This window comes from Stegodyphus dumicola, chromosome 3, assembly GCF_044657685.1.
Source record: "Stegodyphus dumicola isolate Sdum_Otavi_A_Nest chromosome 3, ASM4465768v1".
Lineage (NCBI taxonomy): Eukaryota > Metazoa > Arthropoda > Arachnida > Araneae > Eresidae > Stegodyphus > Stegodyphus dumicola.
In genome coordinates, this window is record NC_140770.1 from 60723630 (window position 1) to 60740154 (window position 16525).

The 16525-nt window shown below is 33.8% G+C and overlaps 1 protein-coding gene across 1 annotated transcript in view; it reads left to right on the top strand.

Annotated features, from left to right (window-relative positions):
• The window catches only part of Dhc1 (dynein axonemal heavy chain 1), a 402656-nt gene that overhangs the window by 21563 nt on the left and 364568 nt on the right, over positions 1 to 16525 (top strand). Inside the window, exons 8-9 of the mRNA XM_085812430.1 lie at positions 12804 to 12899; positions 15073 to 15180. Of these exons, the coding sequence (XP_085668556.1) occupies positions 12804 to 12899; positions 15073 to 15180 (204 nt within the window). The remainder of the gene's footprint in view (positions 1 to 12803; positions 12900 to 15072; positions 15181 to 16525) is intronic.

The following is a 16525-nucleotide window of genomic DNA, read 5'->3' on the forward strand; positions in this document are numbered from 1 at the left end:
TTGTGATGTTTAATGAATTGCAGGAATGTCATTTTATTCTAGTTAATTTTCCGGAAACAGAAAAGTTTGCCAACCCAGTAGCAGAACATACAATAAACATTCTTAAATATTATAATTACCACTTGAATTTCTTTGAACAGTACTCGCCGTGTTTGGAATTTATTAAGTGACTGAGTTTAATAAATTTGTATATTGCAAATTGTGATATCAGTTTAAAATTCTCTAGTAGAATAATAACTAACAACTAATTCAATAATTAATCCTAAAATAATAATTAAAAATTATTGTAAAAATTATACTATTTATGCAGTTGTTAAATTTAATTTTTAAATATTATAAAAAAAATTTAATTACGTTCTGGATGAAAGTACAAACAATTGCTCTAAGCGTGATTTTTTTGTATCCTTTATCAGCAGTTTTTAAATTATATTCTCAATTTCGTAAAACTTTTAGTAGTTCTTCTGATCAGCAACTTTTAATCTTAAGTGTTTTTTCTTTTGTTTTGATTTTGCAGTGTTTATCTATATTCGAGTAACGTTAGCATGCCACTAGTTTATGCAAAAAAAACGTTTTTGGAACCATTTTCGCTGTCTGTTTTTCCAATTTTTTAACCCTTTCTATGCTGCTTTCTTCCACAGCCAGTTTTCATACACGTTGTCTCAATATTATAGTTACTAGTACATATTCTAAACATCAATATTAATACTGACGTTTGAAACATAATGTTCTCAGCTCCTCTGAGGTATTTTTTACATAAAAGCCATATTTCGAAAAGAATTTTACCAGTGTTTTAAGTGATTCACGTACTGACTATAATATACTTAGTTTTTAACAAAGATATCGACTTACTTATCTCTTTCAAATTTTTTCCATTTTCGCAGGATTCAATTCTTCTCACCACTTTCTGAACATCTTTCTTGCAAAACAATTTGCAAACTTTCAGAATATCCTAGTCTAAAGGCCGAAAATTAGAAGTTGCATTTGCTGGAAGGGACACAAATATTTTCCAAAAAGAGATCAGAGATGTGCGTGCTGCACAGTTATCTAATTATTGATGGAATTTTTTTTTTTTTTCAATTTTCAGTTCGCTGTCTCATTTCAAGAGAAAATCCATAAAATATTACTTGCCACCCGTGAGTTTTCTTACCGCTGTGTTAAGTTAGAGGTAAATTAGTAAATCCTTTCAAATATAGTTTATTAGGTTCAATGTTCCTTCTTACCTTCTTCGGGAACATGCAAGGACCTGACTCGGAACAGAGAGCTTACTAAAGCTATGTTCACTAATTGTGGGAAGTAGACAGGATACACAAGAAGGGTATACAAAACCCTTTATTTTTCTCTATTTACAAAAACTTCCGTACTTCGGAATACACCGACCCGCTACTTGGGGTCTAAAGTAAAAATATAAAAATAGAACTAAACTCTAATTTAACTTTAAAATAATAAACGTGGAAGATTGGCCTTATATTAACAGGAAGCGTATGTAGTACAGAGAATTGTGAACACTACAATACGTTTAAAATTTATCAAGAGGATTAAAACCTATGGCCTGGAAGGCAACAAGCAACTGCGTAACTTCTAAGGTAAGCGGCCTGCTTCGACTCACTGCTTCCTCTCTCTCGCTTGGCAAAAAGCCACAACTTAAATACTTGGCGTTCACCAGACAAACTTTGCATAAAAACCTTAACGCTTATAATTCTGGCCGGAAGTAGAAAATAAGAAGTGATAGTAAAGATTTAAAATAAAATAAACGTTAGTAAAACTTAAGATCCTTACATACTTCCCGCCAGAGTTAATTAGTTTGAAACTGAGGTCTAAAACGACCTTGTTGAAAACTTTTAGCTCTAGAATCTAACGCGAGGCCAATCTTTTGCAAATATTTTTCGCTAGAAACTAGAAATTTAAAAGAAAGAAATTTGTTTTTACAATAGCAGCACCCAGGTTACACAATATTTTTTCATCTGTACTGCATCCAAACTGGAGCTCTTATTCAAATCTGGTTCCTTCCAGAGATCTGGAAGGAAAACTAGTTTAATTAAATGTTACACAATGAAATGGCAAGTAACACGTATAATTATATTTCACTTAACATTCTTATTTCATTCATGACTATTTTAATTATCTCTCCCCGTGCTCTCTGACATGTGTTGTAAAAGAACACCAAACACGAATGTGTTTCTGTCTACGTGTTCCACACTTCCTCCTACAATCAAAACACTAACGTGTTAAAATTCAACATAACAAGACCTCGTAACACACCCTAATTTCAACTCTAAACCCTGAGGTACTATTCTAAAAGTGGCTAACTCTAAAGTGTAGCGTCAGAGAGCCTAACTACATCATTCAACCTTTAACACATATTCACCATGATTTAGTCTTTTTACAGTCACACGAATAAAAAAAAATTTTAACATTCACTTTTACCATATCACGGTATTTCTTAACATTTAAAATAACAGTTCACATTGTATATAAGAACATATCAACATGCCGTTAATTTTACACATTTGAAAACATACATTAGTAGTACATTGTTAACTTCTATTCTTTTCAAAGCAAGTGCCAATTCTTTCTACATTGAAATAATACATTTCAAAAAGTCTTTCAGACTAAACTGCTTTCCTGCTAGAATGTTTTAAATAAAATTTATACAATAACTTTTTACAATATTTAAGTCTTTACACAACGCTATTATACATCAACTTTAGTTTCACGCGCGAGTAATTGAAAAACATAATACCAAAATCGGTAATAACTCATTTCTCGCCCTTTTGGCGATAAAGGTAGACCTCGCATGAGGTAAAACTTCTTGAAATCTGCCACTTGCAGTAAGAATGAAAGATTAACTTAAGTTTGCAAAGTAACATAAAATTTTACTTATCTTTGTGATATTCGGACATACTTTTCTGGGCCCAGTCCTTAAAGGTATTGCAGATAGTTGTTTGATTTATCCTCCTTCTTGTAATGGCTCGCCCTTCCGTGCCTTCCTCTGGAAGCTTCCTTTTTTCACCAGTTCGGTCACCCTTGAATACCTTCTTTTTCTCCTCTGCTTCTGGTCTTGGCCGTTTGATGGCAGCTGGTCTTGGCGGAACCGGGAACCTTCTTTCGTGTTCCTGCTTGGACCTCGTTGCTGGGCGTTCAAATTTTCCTTGTAACTTTTCCTCCGCCGCTGATGGCCCTTCCGCAGTTCGGCGACATTTGCTGCGGAGAGTCCTGTCGGATGAGTCGATCTTCCGTTTTAGAGCCGGGTTATAGTTGCCGTCATTTCTCCTGGTTCTCTTCACATACGTCGTCCTTCTCCCTTCTTCATTCTGGGGGTGTTTGTGAACTCTCTTTTCTGGACGGTGGAACGGCTTCTTTTTCTTGCTACCTTCACTTTTTCCGCGGGGAAATTTTCTTTTCACTTGCTCCTGCCTCTTAATGGCTTGCCCTTGTACTTGTCGTTTTTCCACCTCTGGAGCTTGTGCCTGCGGTGTCTGCCGTGCCGGATCCTGCAAAAGATCTGAAAATATTTGCATTTTATTACGATCAAAGTAGGGTCTGATTTCATCAATGTTTGCGGAGCAGGTTTCACCATTTCTGGCTTTTAACACTACTACAGCGTGAGTTATTTTTTCTATAACATATGGTCCTTCAAATAGTGGAAAAAATTTGGCAGTTTTATCTTCTGGTGCTGAAGAAAGTGAATGCTTAATTTTTAAAACTTCATCCCCTACTTTATAAGTTACTCCCCGTCGTTTCAAATCATAATAGAGCTTCTGTTTTCTTTGTGCTACTTCCGTATTCTTTTTTGCTTCTTTTATTAGTTTTTCTGTATCACCCATTTTAAATTCTGGGGCTCTTTGTTGCACATAAAATAATTTATCTAACGGCGTTATAATCTTTCTGCCTAGAAATAACTCAGCAGGAGTTTTGCCCGTTGTATCATGTTTTGCGGTCCTAAGGGCGAAAGCAAATTCATTGACATAGTTATCCCAGCTTTTATGAAAATTTTTAACATAACTACGGATAATTTTCACTATATTTCTATTGACCCGTTCCGCTATATTTGATTGCGGCCGATACGGTCCCATTTTTAAATGACGTATGCCCAGTTTTTGGCACATGTCTTCAAATATATTACTTACAAATTGAGGACCATTATCCGATATAACTTTTAGGGGCGCCCCGTATTTTAAAATATATTTATTTAAAATAGAATCAGTAACTAATTTCGCAGAGGCTCGTTTTAAGGGAACAATTTCGGTCCATTTACTAAAATGATCAACCATAACAAGGAGATAGCGACTTTTATTTAACTGACTTTTTGGGAAAGGGCCCAATAAATCGATGCCAATTATTTCATTTGGAAATTCGGATTTAATACTATTTAGAAACCCGGCCGGGCGGAAATTAATATAATTAACTGCTTGACATGTTGGGCAGGACTGGACATACGCCCTTGTTAACTTTTGCAGTTCAGGAAAGTAGACTGCCTCGCGTACGCGTTGGATAGTTTTTCGAATACCAGCATGAGAAGCTAAAGGGCTGTCATGGAGCTCCTGCAGGATATTTAATCTAAGACTAGCTGGGATAACAGGTCGAAATTCGTTGTCGGAATTCGTAGTTTTTGTATAGAATAATAGACCATCTATTAGTTCGTAATGGGCCGCCCTATTTCTTATCGCCACAATATCTTGGTGGCTAAAATTTTCAGGATCCTTTAAATACTCATAAATGCTTCCAAACTCAGGATCCTTACCCAGTTCGGTTATTACAGTTTCTCGGGAATTTATTGTACATGCTGTGAGCATTGCCACCTTTACGGTATTACCTTGTTCATCTATTTTAATTCTTGATAGGGCATCTGCTACGATATTGTCTTTTCCGGGGGTATGCTTGATTACCAGATTATATTCTTGCAGCTTGAGTGCCCATCTTATTAACCTTGGGGATAAATTTTTCCCTGAGTACAATCTAGTTACCGCCGCATGATCAGAGTACACTGTTATCGGCGCCTTACCAAAATAGACTCGGAACTTTTGCACTGCTAACAGAACTGCAAGTGCCTCTCTCTCGGTCGCGGAATAGTTTCTTTGTGTTTGATTTAAAGTTCGGCTAAAAAATGCCACGGGCTGCTGATTTTGCGAAAGTACCGCTCCTACCGCATAATCCGAAGCATCCGCTGAAATTTCTAAATTCTCATCCTTTTCAGGAAATTTCAACACAGGGGCTTACGTTAATGCTTGTTTTAATTTTTCGAAAGCACTATTGGCTTCGGCCGTCCACGAGAATCTTGCCTTTTTCCTTTTTAATTTTAACAATGGCTCAGCGATAGCTGCAAAATCTTTTATATAGGACCTATAATATGAACAAAGTCCTAGAAAAGAAGAGAGCTTCTTTGCCGTGTTTGGAGTCGGATACTTTTGTACAGCAATTATTTTTGATTCGTCTGTCTCGATTCCTTTCTGATATATTTTGTAACCTAAATATTTTAATTCAGGAGCTGCAAATTTGCACTTTTCGACATTAACTTTTAGACCGGCCTCATTTAATAAAGAAAACACCTGTCTTAAATCCTGTACATGTTGGTCGAGATTATCACTAGTAATAATGATATCGTCTAAATAGATAAATGTGGACTTTCCAAGAACAGGTCTTAACACAATGTCCATGCATCGCTGAAATGTTGCCGGGCCCCTGAAAGGCCAAACGGCATACGCAAAAATGCATAAGTGCCAGACTTGGTTATAAAAGCAGTCTTAGGCACGTCCTCAGGCCTAACCCCTATTTGAAAATAACCAGTCGTTAAGTCTAAAGTCGTCATAAATTTGGTTGATTTTATGTTCCTTAGAATTTCTTCAATGATCGGTAACGGATATACCGGATATTTAGTTATGGAGTTTAATTTACGGTAATCAATAGCGAATCTCCACCTTTTTGGATGCGTCAAAGGATAGTCATTATTTTTCTTATATAAAACCACCGGGCTAGCATAACTACTTGAGATGGGCGTTATGATCTTTTTACGTAGCATATCGGTAATATGCCATTCCATAATTTTTTCCTTATTCTTATCATACCGGTATGGTTTTTGACGAACTGGCATTGAATCTCCGGTGTCAATACTATGGTTAGTAACCTGAGTAAATCCTGGAATATCACTAAATAACGAAGCAAATTCACTTACCACTTGTCGGATTCTTCCTTGCTCGTCCTTAGGTAGGTGGTCAAGATTTACCATCGGCGGTTCAGCCTTTTCTGCACGAACTGGTTTCATTGTCAGCTTAAGGGACGCTTCATTAAAATCCAGTGTTGCTTGTGCGTCTGAAAGAAAATCTATTCCTAAGATTATATGTGCTTGCAGATTCTTTACTATAAAAAACATCACCTTTACTTGTTCGTCCTTGATACGGATATACAACGGTACTTTACCTATACACTTACATTTTTCTCCTTGCGCCGCTAACACTGTCGTATTATCCGAATTATATATGCGGTATTTGCGAAAATACTTCCTAAAAAAATCTTCTGCCACACAGGAACACTGCGCGCCTGTATCCAGGAGTGCGGTGGCTGGGATATTATTCACCAACACTTCAATCTTCGGAAGAGTCAAATTTTTCACCATTACTGTATTTAACTTGAAGGAAGAGGGGTTTTCGTGGCCTTCGGATTTCCGCACCCTCCCGTCAGCAGAAATACGTTTTAGTTTAAATCCTTTTTTGTTTCCATGCTTTCCTTCTTTTTCCACTGGCCTTGAGACTTTTTTCCTGGGTTGCTATTGAACTGTCGACGTTCGGCGGCTGTTTTTGAATGCTCGGGTTTCCTTGCCCACTGATTCGCTTTGCCTCCGTAGCCGTGTGCTTGAGTTTGCTGTAGTCTTGGCGTACCAAATTGGTTTCGCTGTTGATATTGGCGTCTTCTTTCGACGTCCGCCGTTCTTCTACTTTCAAACTGGATTGCTAGCTCAAATAACTTTTCCAGTGTAGTCGGATTTCTTAATTCAATAAAGTCTTGCACTTGGGGCAGTAACCTCGGCAAAATCACTTGAATTATTTCAGGATCCGGACGGTTTCCATACAAGAGTTTGAAGACGTGAATTTTTCTTAAAATAAAGCTTGAGAGGTTTTCGATTCTTTGTTGATATATACTGAAAAGTTCCGTTTCTAGCCCGATCGTTTCGCACGATTCCTTACAACAGGGAAGGCTTTTAGTAGGGCAGTCTTGAACTTCTCGTAAGTATAGGTGGGACTTTCTGCTTGACCCAAGAGACTTCTGCCTATACATTTGAACCAGTTAAGCGCTTGGCCCCTCAAAGCGCTGGTAGCTAAGGTAACTTTTTGAAATTCGTGCACGGGGTAGAGCATGAAGTGGTCATCCAATTTTCCCAAAAAAACTGGTTACCGGTGAGTTTCCATTAAATGTTGCTTCTGGTTTCATCGAAGCGCGCATGGTCTGGACGATGTAACCAAATCCTTCCAGGGCGGCAGCTGGCATTTCTGGATTCTGAGCCGTTTCTGCAGGCAGCACAGGTTCTTCTTGAAACTCGGCCATGGTTATTCTTCTTCGTTGGGCGCCACTATCAGGTTCAATGTTCCTTCTTACCTTCTTCGGGAACATGCAAGGACCTGACTCGGAACAGAGAGCTTACTAAAGCTATGTTCACTAATTGTGGGAAGTAGACAGGATACACAAGAAGGGTATACAAAGCCCTTTATTTTTCTCTATTTACAAAAACTTCCTTACTTCGGAATACACCGACCCGCTACTTGGGGTCTAACGTAAAAATATAAAAATAGAACTAAACTCTAATTTAACTTTAAAATAATAAACGTGGAAGATTGGCCTTATATTAACAGGAAGCGTATGTAGTACAGAGAACTGTGAACACTACAATACGTTTAAAATTTATCAAGAGGATTAAAACCTCTGGCCTGGAAGGCAACAAGCAACTGCGTAACTTCTAAAGTAAGCGGCCTGCTTCGACTCACTGCTTCCTCTCTCTCGCTTGGCAAAAAGCCACAACTTAAATACTTGGCGTTCGCCAGACAAACTTTGCATAAAAACCTTAACGCTTATAATTCTGGCCGGAAGTAGAAAATAAGAAGTGATAGTAAAGATTTAAAATAAAATAAACGTTAGTAAAACTTAAGATCCTTACAAGTTTTTTCTGCTTTTATCTATAGTCAGTGCCTTTTTAATTGCTGTTAATACCAGTGCTATCTTAAGTCAGTGTTGCATATTTATAACACATTAACTCGCTTTTTTAAGTTTCATAAGCTTGCTACTGTTTCTTTTCAAAATATAATTTTGATTCTGATAATATTCTATGGGAGAGTCCAGTTTTGCTCTGTTAAAATTTAATGTAGCTTGTGGTCATTAGCAATCCAGGTAAGACGTCTTTTATTCACTAATTACTTGCAGTATGATCTGCCTCTTCCTTCTCTCTATGCATAGTGACAGAGTGAACAATGTTGGATTTCTCTCTTTCCAATCTATGCGTCATCTATCAAGCTGATACAAAATTCTCCACTAGCATTTTAACGAATTCCATAGCTTTTACGCTGAAGCGAAATCTAGCATTTTTAATTTTCATACCTTGAAATCATTCTAGAAGAACATTTTCAAAATTTTTGAATTATTCCGACTTTTTTCTGCTTGCTTGATTTCTATTTCTTTTATTAATTCATCTGTAAGGCTCATCCTAATTTTATAACAGTTATCTAAAGTGTATCACACTTTAGGAAACAATTCCTTACTAGAATGAGGTTTTAGAATCGCGTTAAATACAAATGAGAAGGAGTAGTATTTAATTCGAAGCTCCACTGACTTCGAGAGAGAGAATTAGATTTCCTGAATAGCGCGCGTTTGCCTTTTGGGTAAGCTACGCTCGGCCTTTAGATAGCTTCGCTAGCTAATTTATATTATGAGCCAATTCGCTTAGAAATTGTGTTAGCTTTGGCTAAACATCTTTAGTTAGTCATTAGTTAAGTGCTTATTTCTTATAATTTTGAGATTAAGCCCAAGTGGAGGCGGCTTTGTTGTACGTTCTGAGAAAAAGGCTTTCTGTAAATCTTTATTTGGAGCAATAAAGGGTAACCCTTCATGAGTTTACATTTCTGTTTTTGGGCTTAAGCGATTATTCGTTTACTTGTTCACTAGGTTCCTCAACACTTATTTAATAGATAAAAGGGAGGATCCATACACATCAATTATAATTATTTGTTTAAACTAATTGCACGATGTTTGGGAAATATCCAGATAAATGCAATTTTCCTCTGGTTGCACTTACTAGAAGCATCGAGATCTTTAAACAATCTATCCTTCTCTTTCAGGCTTAAGTCATTTCGTTTAGGCAATTTCAACATGTTACAAATTAAACACACAAAAAGATTTTTAAAAAACTACTTCTTATTTATTCAGCTTTAAAACTCCCGTTTATACCCAGCAGAAAGATTGCATTTTGTTTGTTAATTCCGTCTGTCACTTCAAAATTACAAGCATAACCAATACTTTTTATACATTTTCTTTGGTTTACAGTTATCACTCCCTTTCTATTCAAAGACTATTAATGTATATACAGTAATGCTAGAAAGCATTCATGAACCTTTCTGAGATTTCTGTGAGAGTATAATGAGTGTATCTGAAAGTGAAGATTTTTTGAGTTTTTAAACCTTAAAAGATGGGAAGCAGAAGTTGCCGTTCTTATCGTCTGGTATTCGAGAAAGAGCACACGTTCATTTAAAGTGCCTCTACAGGATTGTTTTTACTAACAAATTAAGATAAGGAAATTTTACCTTTCTGAGCTGTAGAGGAAACAAAGAACTCTCAAAGCAATGTCTTACGACTGTAGGGACAGGGAGATAGAAAAAATTAAGAACGACAGTAACGCCGCTTATTAAAATCACTTCCGTTCCAAATACTATATTTGAGTTTATTAAGCGGCTGAGTTTAAAAGACGGCGATTTTTGTATAGCAAATCCTGATATTGTTGTTTAGTGCCTAACGGAGGAGCACGTAATAAATAAAATAAAAATCTGAAAGGTTTCAGATTTTAATTTACTTCCAAAGGGGCTTTTTTTAACATTTTGTCTGTTACTTTTACATATTAAATATCACGTTCTTCGCACTTAAACCATAAAATTCAGTTCAACAGCAATCTCGCAACACAGTTTTAAATTGAGCATATGTTTAGAATTTCCGATACGCAGTCTCACGCACTGGAAATAAAAATGTTTTTTCTGTATAACGTTGCCATTGCTCGCTTTGAAATCCTTGAGTTTGTTAATCAAACACTCGTTAAAGATTTACCAAAATATGAAATCGATAATAAAACAAATTTCAAATTTCAAATTTGGCATTCCACATGCCCATATTCGCAGTAGAATTGCGTCATTCAAAATTCGTTGGCTCTAGGTATCGTTGTTTTATCCCAATGCGAGAAATATAAATATATTTTATGCAGATTTTTCATTGTTTAATTTCTTCAAATATAATGCAGGACTCTAACATTTGGTGGCAACAGTTTGAAAAATGAAACGGACAGTTATAGTGAACCATCGCAAAATCCCAAAACGAAAACAATAGTCCTTCAGGGACAAAGTCCTTTGGACTAATAAAATCATAATATCAGTTTTAAACCTTTCAAACTAAATAAAAACTAACTAATTTAATAAATAATCTTAAAATAATAATTAAAAAGTAAAGCTAAAATTAAGATATTTACGCAATTTTGAAATTCACTTAAAAATGTTTTTATTAAAAAAATTATAATTGCTTTTTTAATCAAATTTATTCTCTTACAAAAAAATATCCTATCTGTTTTTTTTTTTTTTTTCATATTGTTCAACACCAGTTTTCAGTTTTTCAGTTGCATTCTGAAATTTGTTAAACTGCTGTTTGCTCTTTTGATTAGCGCATTTCATATCAAGAGTTTTTCTATCATAGTTCATATCAAGATTTTGCGTTGCTTTTCAAGATTCGATTAATGTTGACATATTATCGCTTTTTTTCTGTATCACATCTACTATAAGTTTCTGCAGCTCTTTTAATACTTTCATAGTCATATTTTGTATTTTTGAGAATTGGTAACATGTTATAAAAAACTTTTGATGTCTCAAAGTCTAACTATATCTTGCAATTCTTCTGAAGCTTCTTCTACATAAAAACACATTTTCGGAAGCAATTTTTATTTGATTTTTAACTGAGATTAACACATTGCATTGACTTATAAAATGCAAGGCCTCTAGCAGAGGTACCGACTTACTTATCTCCTTGGAAGTGTTTGTATTTTTACAAAATTCAGTTTTGTTCATTAATTTCTGAACATTATTTCTGTAATGATATTGAAAAGCTTTTGTAATACTCTGGTTTGAAGCCTGAACGTTAGGTTGTATTCGTGGCAAGCGACGCTAATGTTTTTCAGAAAGATATCAGAGGTGTGTGTGCTGTAATTTTATGTAATGAGTCAAGTTTATTTTTCATTTTTCAGTTCACTCTTCCATTTCAAAAGAAAATCAGCAAAAATACTACTTAACATTCATGAATTCTTGTTGCTATGAAAATATTAGAGGTAAATTCTTGACTCCTTTCAAACATCTAGGTTTTCGACTTTTGGTCAATAACCAATGACGTCTTCTTAATTTTATGGTAAATTTTGCAAACTAATTATATAGTAACTTATTTCTTCAGTTCCTAAACCAAATACTGTTTCACTTTTAAAAATTAAAATGTGTTCTGGTAGTGTTCTCTAAAGCAGTCCAGTTTCGCCTATATTATAAACCTCTGTATTTACTACAAATAACTTTGACAGGTACAAGTATGATGTGTTGGCATTGAAGAAACAGACATTTGTTATAATTAGTCTGTATATACATTTCTCCTTCCTAACAACTTTCAGAAAAGTTTTTCTTTACGAAAAATTTAATTTCTTCAAACCCTATCCTGAGATCTAATTTTAAAATAATTGACAAAAATTAGGTCTCAGTCCTGACTTTGACCTAATTAGTATACAGCCGGTCAATCGTTTATAAACCGTTCTCAGTTCTAATCATAATGAAATCATGTACTATTTAAGTACATATTCTGTTACTTTTTACTGATGAAAATGATCTAATTCTTTTCATAGCAACGAAATTATTTTCCTTTAGTTTTATTTTCTGTTTGATCATAACCTAGTTCATCGCACTTTTGGCTTTGATCTTTATTAGAAGTGACGCTTAACTTTTATTCAGAACCTCACAGTAGATGTCGAAGGAATTATACTTCAATCAATTTTGGAACCATAATCAAATATTCCTTCTAATACTATAGAGACATTAAGATTTTTTTTTTTTTTTTTGAAGTAGGCAAAATGATAAATGAGCAACCGCCTTCGCCGGGAATCGAACCACGGACCTCTGGAATACCGGCCCAGCGTGCAGAGTCACTACACCTCCGAAGGCAAGCTAGGAAGGCGGTAAAAATACCTTATAATACAAACAAAACACATGCTACAGAAATAAGTAGCGCTCATTTTCCGGATACGCATTTCAGTAATCGCATTTATTCTTAAAAAATATTTTAAATGCAAGGATGTATCACGATTTAAAAACTGTTCCTATAAATTCCAAAATCCTAACAAACTCACTCAACTTTTTAATGATTAATTGCCTCGTAGTACAGAGAAATCAATTCCCTTGAAACTTACGCTCCCAATTAATGGGCTACAAGATATAAAAGACCAATAATCCTCTTTCGTGATGTTATTTAGAAATCTACATTGGAGAACTTCGCATTTAACGGCACGCTTTATCAGCTGGAATGCTAACATTGCATGAGAGGACAGTGTAAGTTCTTTCCTCATAAAATTTAATATATCACATATACAATTTAGGAAGAGTTTTTCAGTTCACGATTTAAAAAAAAGCCACACGCGAATAATATTAATATATAATAGTTACCGAATTGTAAATATAAAATATCAATTGACCAACAGAAGATCTGAGCAGTACTTTGCGATTTATTTAAAATTAGCTTACCTATTATACAGTTTCTTGTTTGTAAAACAGCAAAATCCTTCCAAAACGTGCTGTTATTTCTAAGATATAACTGCTTACATTTACATCTAAATTAAGGAATTATATGTAGACGCATAATTATTTCATATAAAATTCTTGTTCTCTTTTACTTTCATTATTCGTTAAAAATTAAAATTCATATATATATATATATATTTGCGTGTATATATATATATATATATAGATATAGATAGATTTAGATATAGATATATCTTATTAGAGGTGGATGGCACTGGACAACCGCATTCGAAATTCCTGGAGAGAAGCAAAGGAATGTGCAGCCTTCTTAGAATGCTTGGATCGATACTGTCAGCCTCTTTATAACTGCAATCCGGTAAGATTAAAGTAAAACTGCCTTATCTAAAATAAAAAGATATTATTTTTTCATACTTTTGAAATTTTATTAAATGCACGTAATCGTATGTAATTTTTTTTTTTTTTTTTTTCAAAATTTTGGCAACTTTATTTTGTAGAAAATTATCTAATTCGTTCTTTCTCTCTTTTTAAATTACAAATGTACTTATAAAAACAAACTACTCTTATTACATTTTACCCAAGCATGGAAATTAGCTTTATTTCGTCTTTCAACTGTTCATAAAATAAAACAGTGGGTATTCTATTACAGGCTATTGAGCTTCAGTTTGTTTCCTTTCAAAACTTAATATATATGTTACCGGCAATATAATGAAAGAAGGTATTGCATAAAATGTTTAGGAAAAATATTAATGAGTGGCTCTCATTAATTTTTGGAAACCTGTATGTTTGAAATTTATTTTCATAGATCTTATACTAAATATCGAACATAGACTCTAAATTTTTCCTAATATATTATTTCTCTCTATTTTAAGCCTTGCCTATTAGGAAATATATATCATAAATATACGCCTTGTAATAAAATAATTTATTCCAAGAGTGTTAATGCGTAGCTCACACAATGACTCTGGAACTCGAAAGTTTTGTTGAGATGCTTTAACAGGTGATGTTTCTAGTCATAATTATTTTAAATGAAACTACACCACAAAAAATAACGTCTGAATTTGGAAATTATTACACGTTTAGGAAAGTATAAGCTAAGAAAGAAATGAAAAGAAATTGGAGATTTATCACATGAAAAATTAAACAAAATTCAAACATTAGGGCTGCAAAACTTGCAGCGCATCTAGAAGACCGGTTTTCAATAAAATTAACAGCGAAACTGCCAACAACAGCCATTAGAATACGTCGCTACTATCAGTGATAGGAAAGAAAAAAATTCCTCGTCAACAAGAAAAGAAGGAAAATACGTTTGGCGTTTGCGAACATCCATTACAAGTAAAGACTTATTGTATTTGAACAATACTTTATTTGTAGAGCAGTCAAAATTTAATATATCTGGGCCCGATGGACGAACTGCTATGCAGCGAAAGAATTGAATCTTAAAAACTTACTGTCTACTTTTAAACATGAGGACGAAGGAATAACGGCTCCGTTGTCTCTGGAATAAGAAATTTAGTTTTTATAGAAAATAATATCAATCAGTATAAGTATATAAACATTCTTAATGGAAACCGGAAAGCATATGCAAGAAAACTTGGAATGCAAAATACATTCACGTGCTATCAGAATAACGATCCAAATTATCGCTTGTGGTTATTATACAATTGTATTGAAGTGGGACAAGTTCGTTCATTTTCTTCGGACTTAAATCTGTCGAACGTGAGTTGAAGAAAGAATAAGGAAACAGGAAATTTCCTCGAACTAAAAGAAATCATTATGAAGGAATGGTAAAAATTGCAGCATTCTAACTCAAAAAGATTCATTAAATCCATGCCAGAGCTAATGAAATGTGTAACTTTATCTTTAAAATGTTAAGATAAAGATGTCACCTATTAAAATGATAATAGTAAGTATGATTCGGTGTACAGTACTAAGAAATATATTCATGAAATTAATCTGTAGCATATATAAATTTCGGATAACGACAAATTGACATTATTAAAGTACAATATTATTTTTTGACATTTTTGCTACTTCTGAAACATTTCTTTACTAGGATGTTATTTCTCAAAGCCTTCCTGGGCTAGTGCGAACTCTGCTTACTATTAACAGCGTATCACAATACTATAATTCCACGGAAAGAATGACAGCTATTCTTACTAAAGTAAGTTATATTCTATTCAAATTTTACTTTCCTCGAAATTAAATAAAAATACAATAACTAAAATTATATGACGAATTTTCGCATAAATTTATTTTCTTATTTACTTTTTCAGATTGTTTCTCTATTCTAGCACTATCTGCTGTTTGTAGTTTTCCAACCTCAGACATTAGATAATGTAAAAAAATTAGAACTTTTTATCTCACAGAAACGTCTGCTGACCTCAGACACTGATTACAAAAATATGCATTCGTTTTTAGTTATGTCTTTGAATAAACGTATCCGCTATTAATAGTTTTCTGAGTAAGAAAGGAACAATAAGTTTCTTGTTCAAAAATCAGAACAAACTCGGTTGTACACATTTAAATAGAGAGATATTTTTGCCTCCTTTTCCTGTTCTGGAAAAAGCAATTTGGTTCGCTTTTCGTTTAATGTTAACTTTTTAGCAGTAAAGCAATGAATGATGAAAACGATGAAACTTCATACTGTGTGCAGGTGAAGTCTCCTACCTGAATATATTAAAATTACAAATTATTATTACGTAAATTGATTTAATTAGAAGCTTCATTTACAGATAAAACCTTAAAGAAAAGGGCCCTTGTTGTGCTACACTGGAACAATCTAGTTATAAACTGTTTCGAAGTTTCTAAAGTACTCCGTTACACAAACTAGTTTAAATTATTTTATTGAACAGAAATTCGAAATGTTTTCTAGGGAAGTTTTTATATTGTACTACGAAAACATTTTAAAACTACTATAAGTTCTGTTGTTCTGCAACAGAATTGCGTTCGTTTTATGGTTTAATTATATCCCTTGCATTGTTTTTATTTAAGCTTCAATTTCCTAACACTTTCTCCTACTCTTGAAACATAGGTAAGTTAATAATTTGAAATGGCAGTATAAAAGTAGAATAATTTGCTTTTAGAAATTAAAGAATAATGTTTGAAATATTTCTCTATATAGTATTCTCTATATAGTTTCTATATATTTCTCTATATAGTTTCTCTATTCAAGGAATAAACTACCGTCTGGAAGGCTTTCAGATATTTGTAGTTCGGGGCCGATTTACAAAATGATAGGCTTATAATAAATTTTTTTACGGAGGCTTCGGTCTAATGGTATCCAAGTATTAGTAAATATCAGTGATGCAAATGCTATAAAGTATTTTATAAAAACATTCTAAAAATTCTGCAATTTTTTTCATTTAAAATTTTATCAACAAAACAATGATCTTTTCTCTTATAGACGAACAATGACTGCCAAACAATTTCCTACAGGAAAATAACACGGCGGATCTATAAAAGCTGTATTCATAAAAATTTCTTTCAAAAACGGTTTTGCTTCTGTT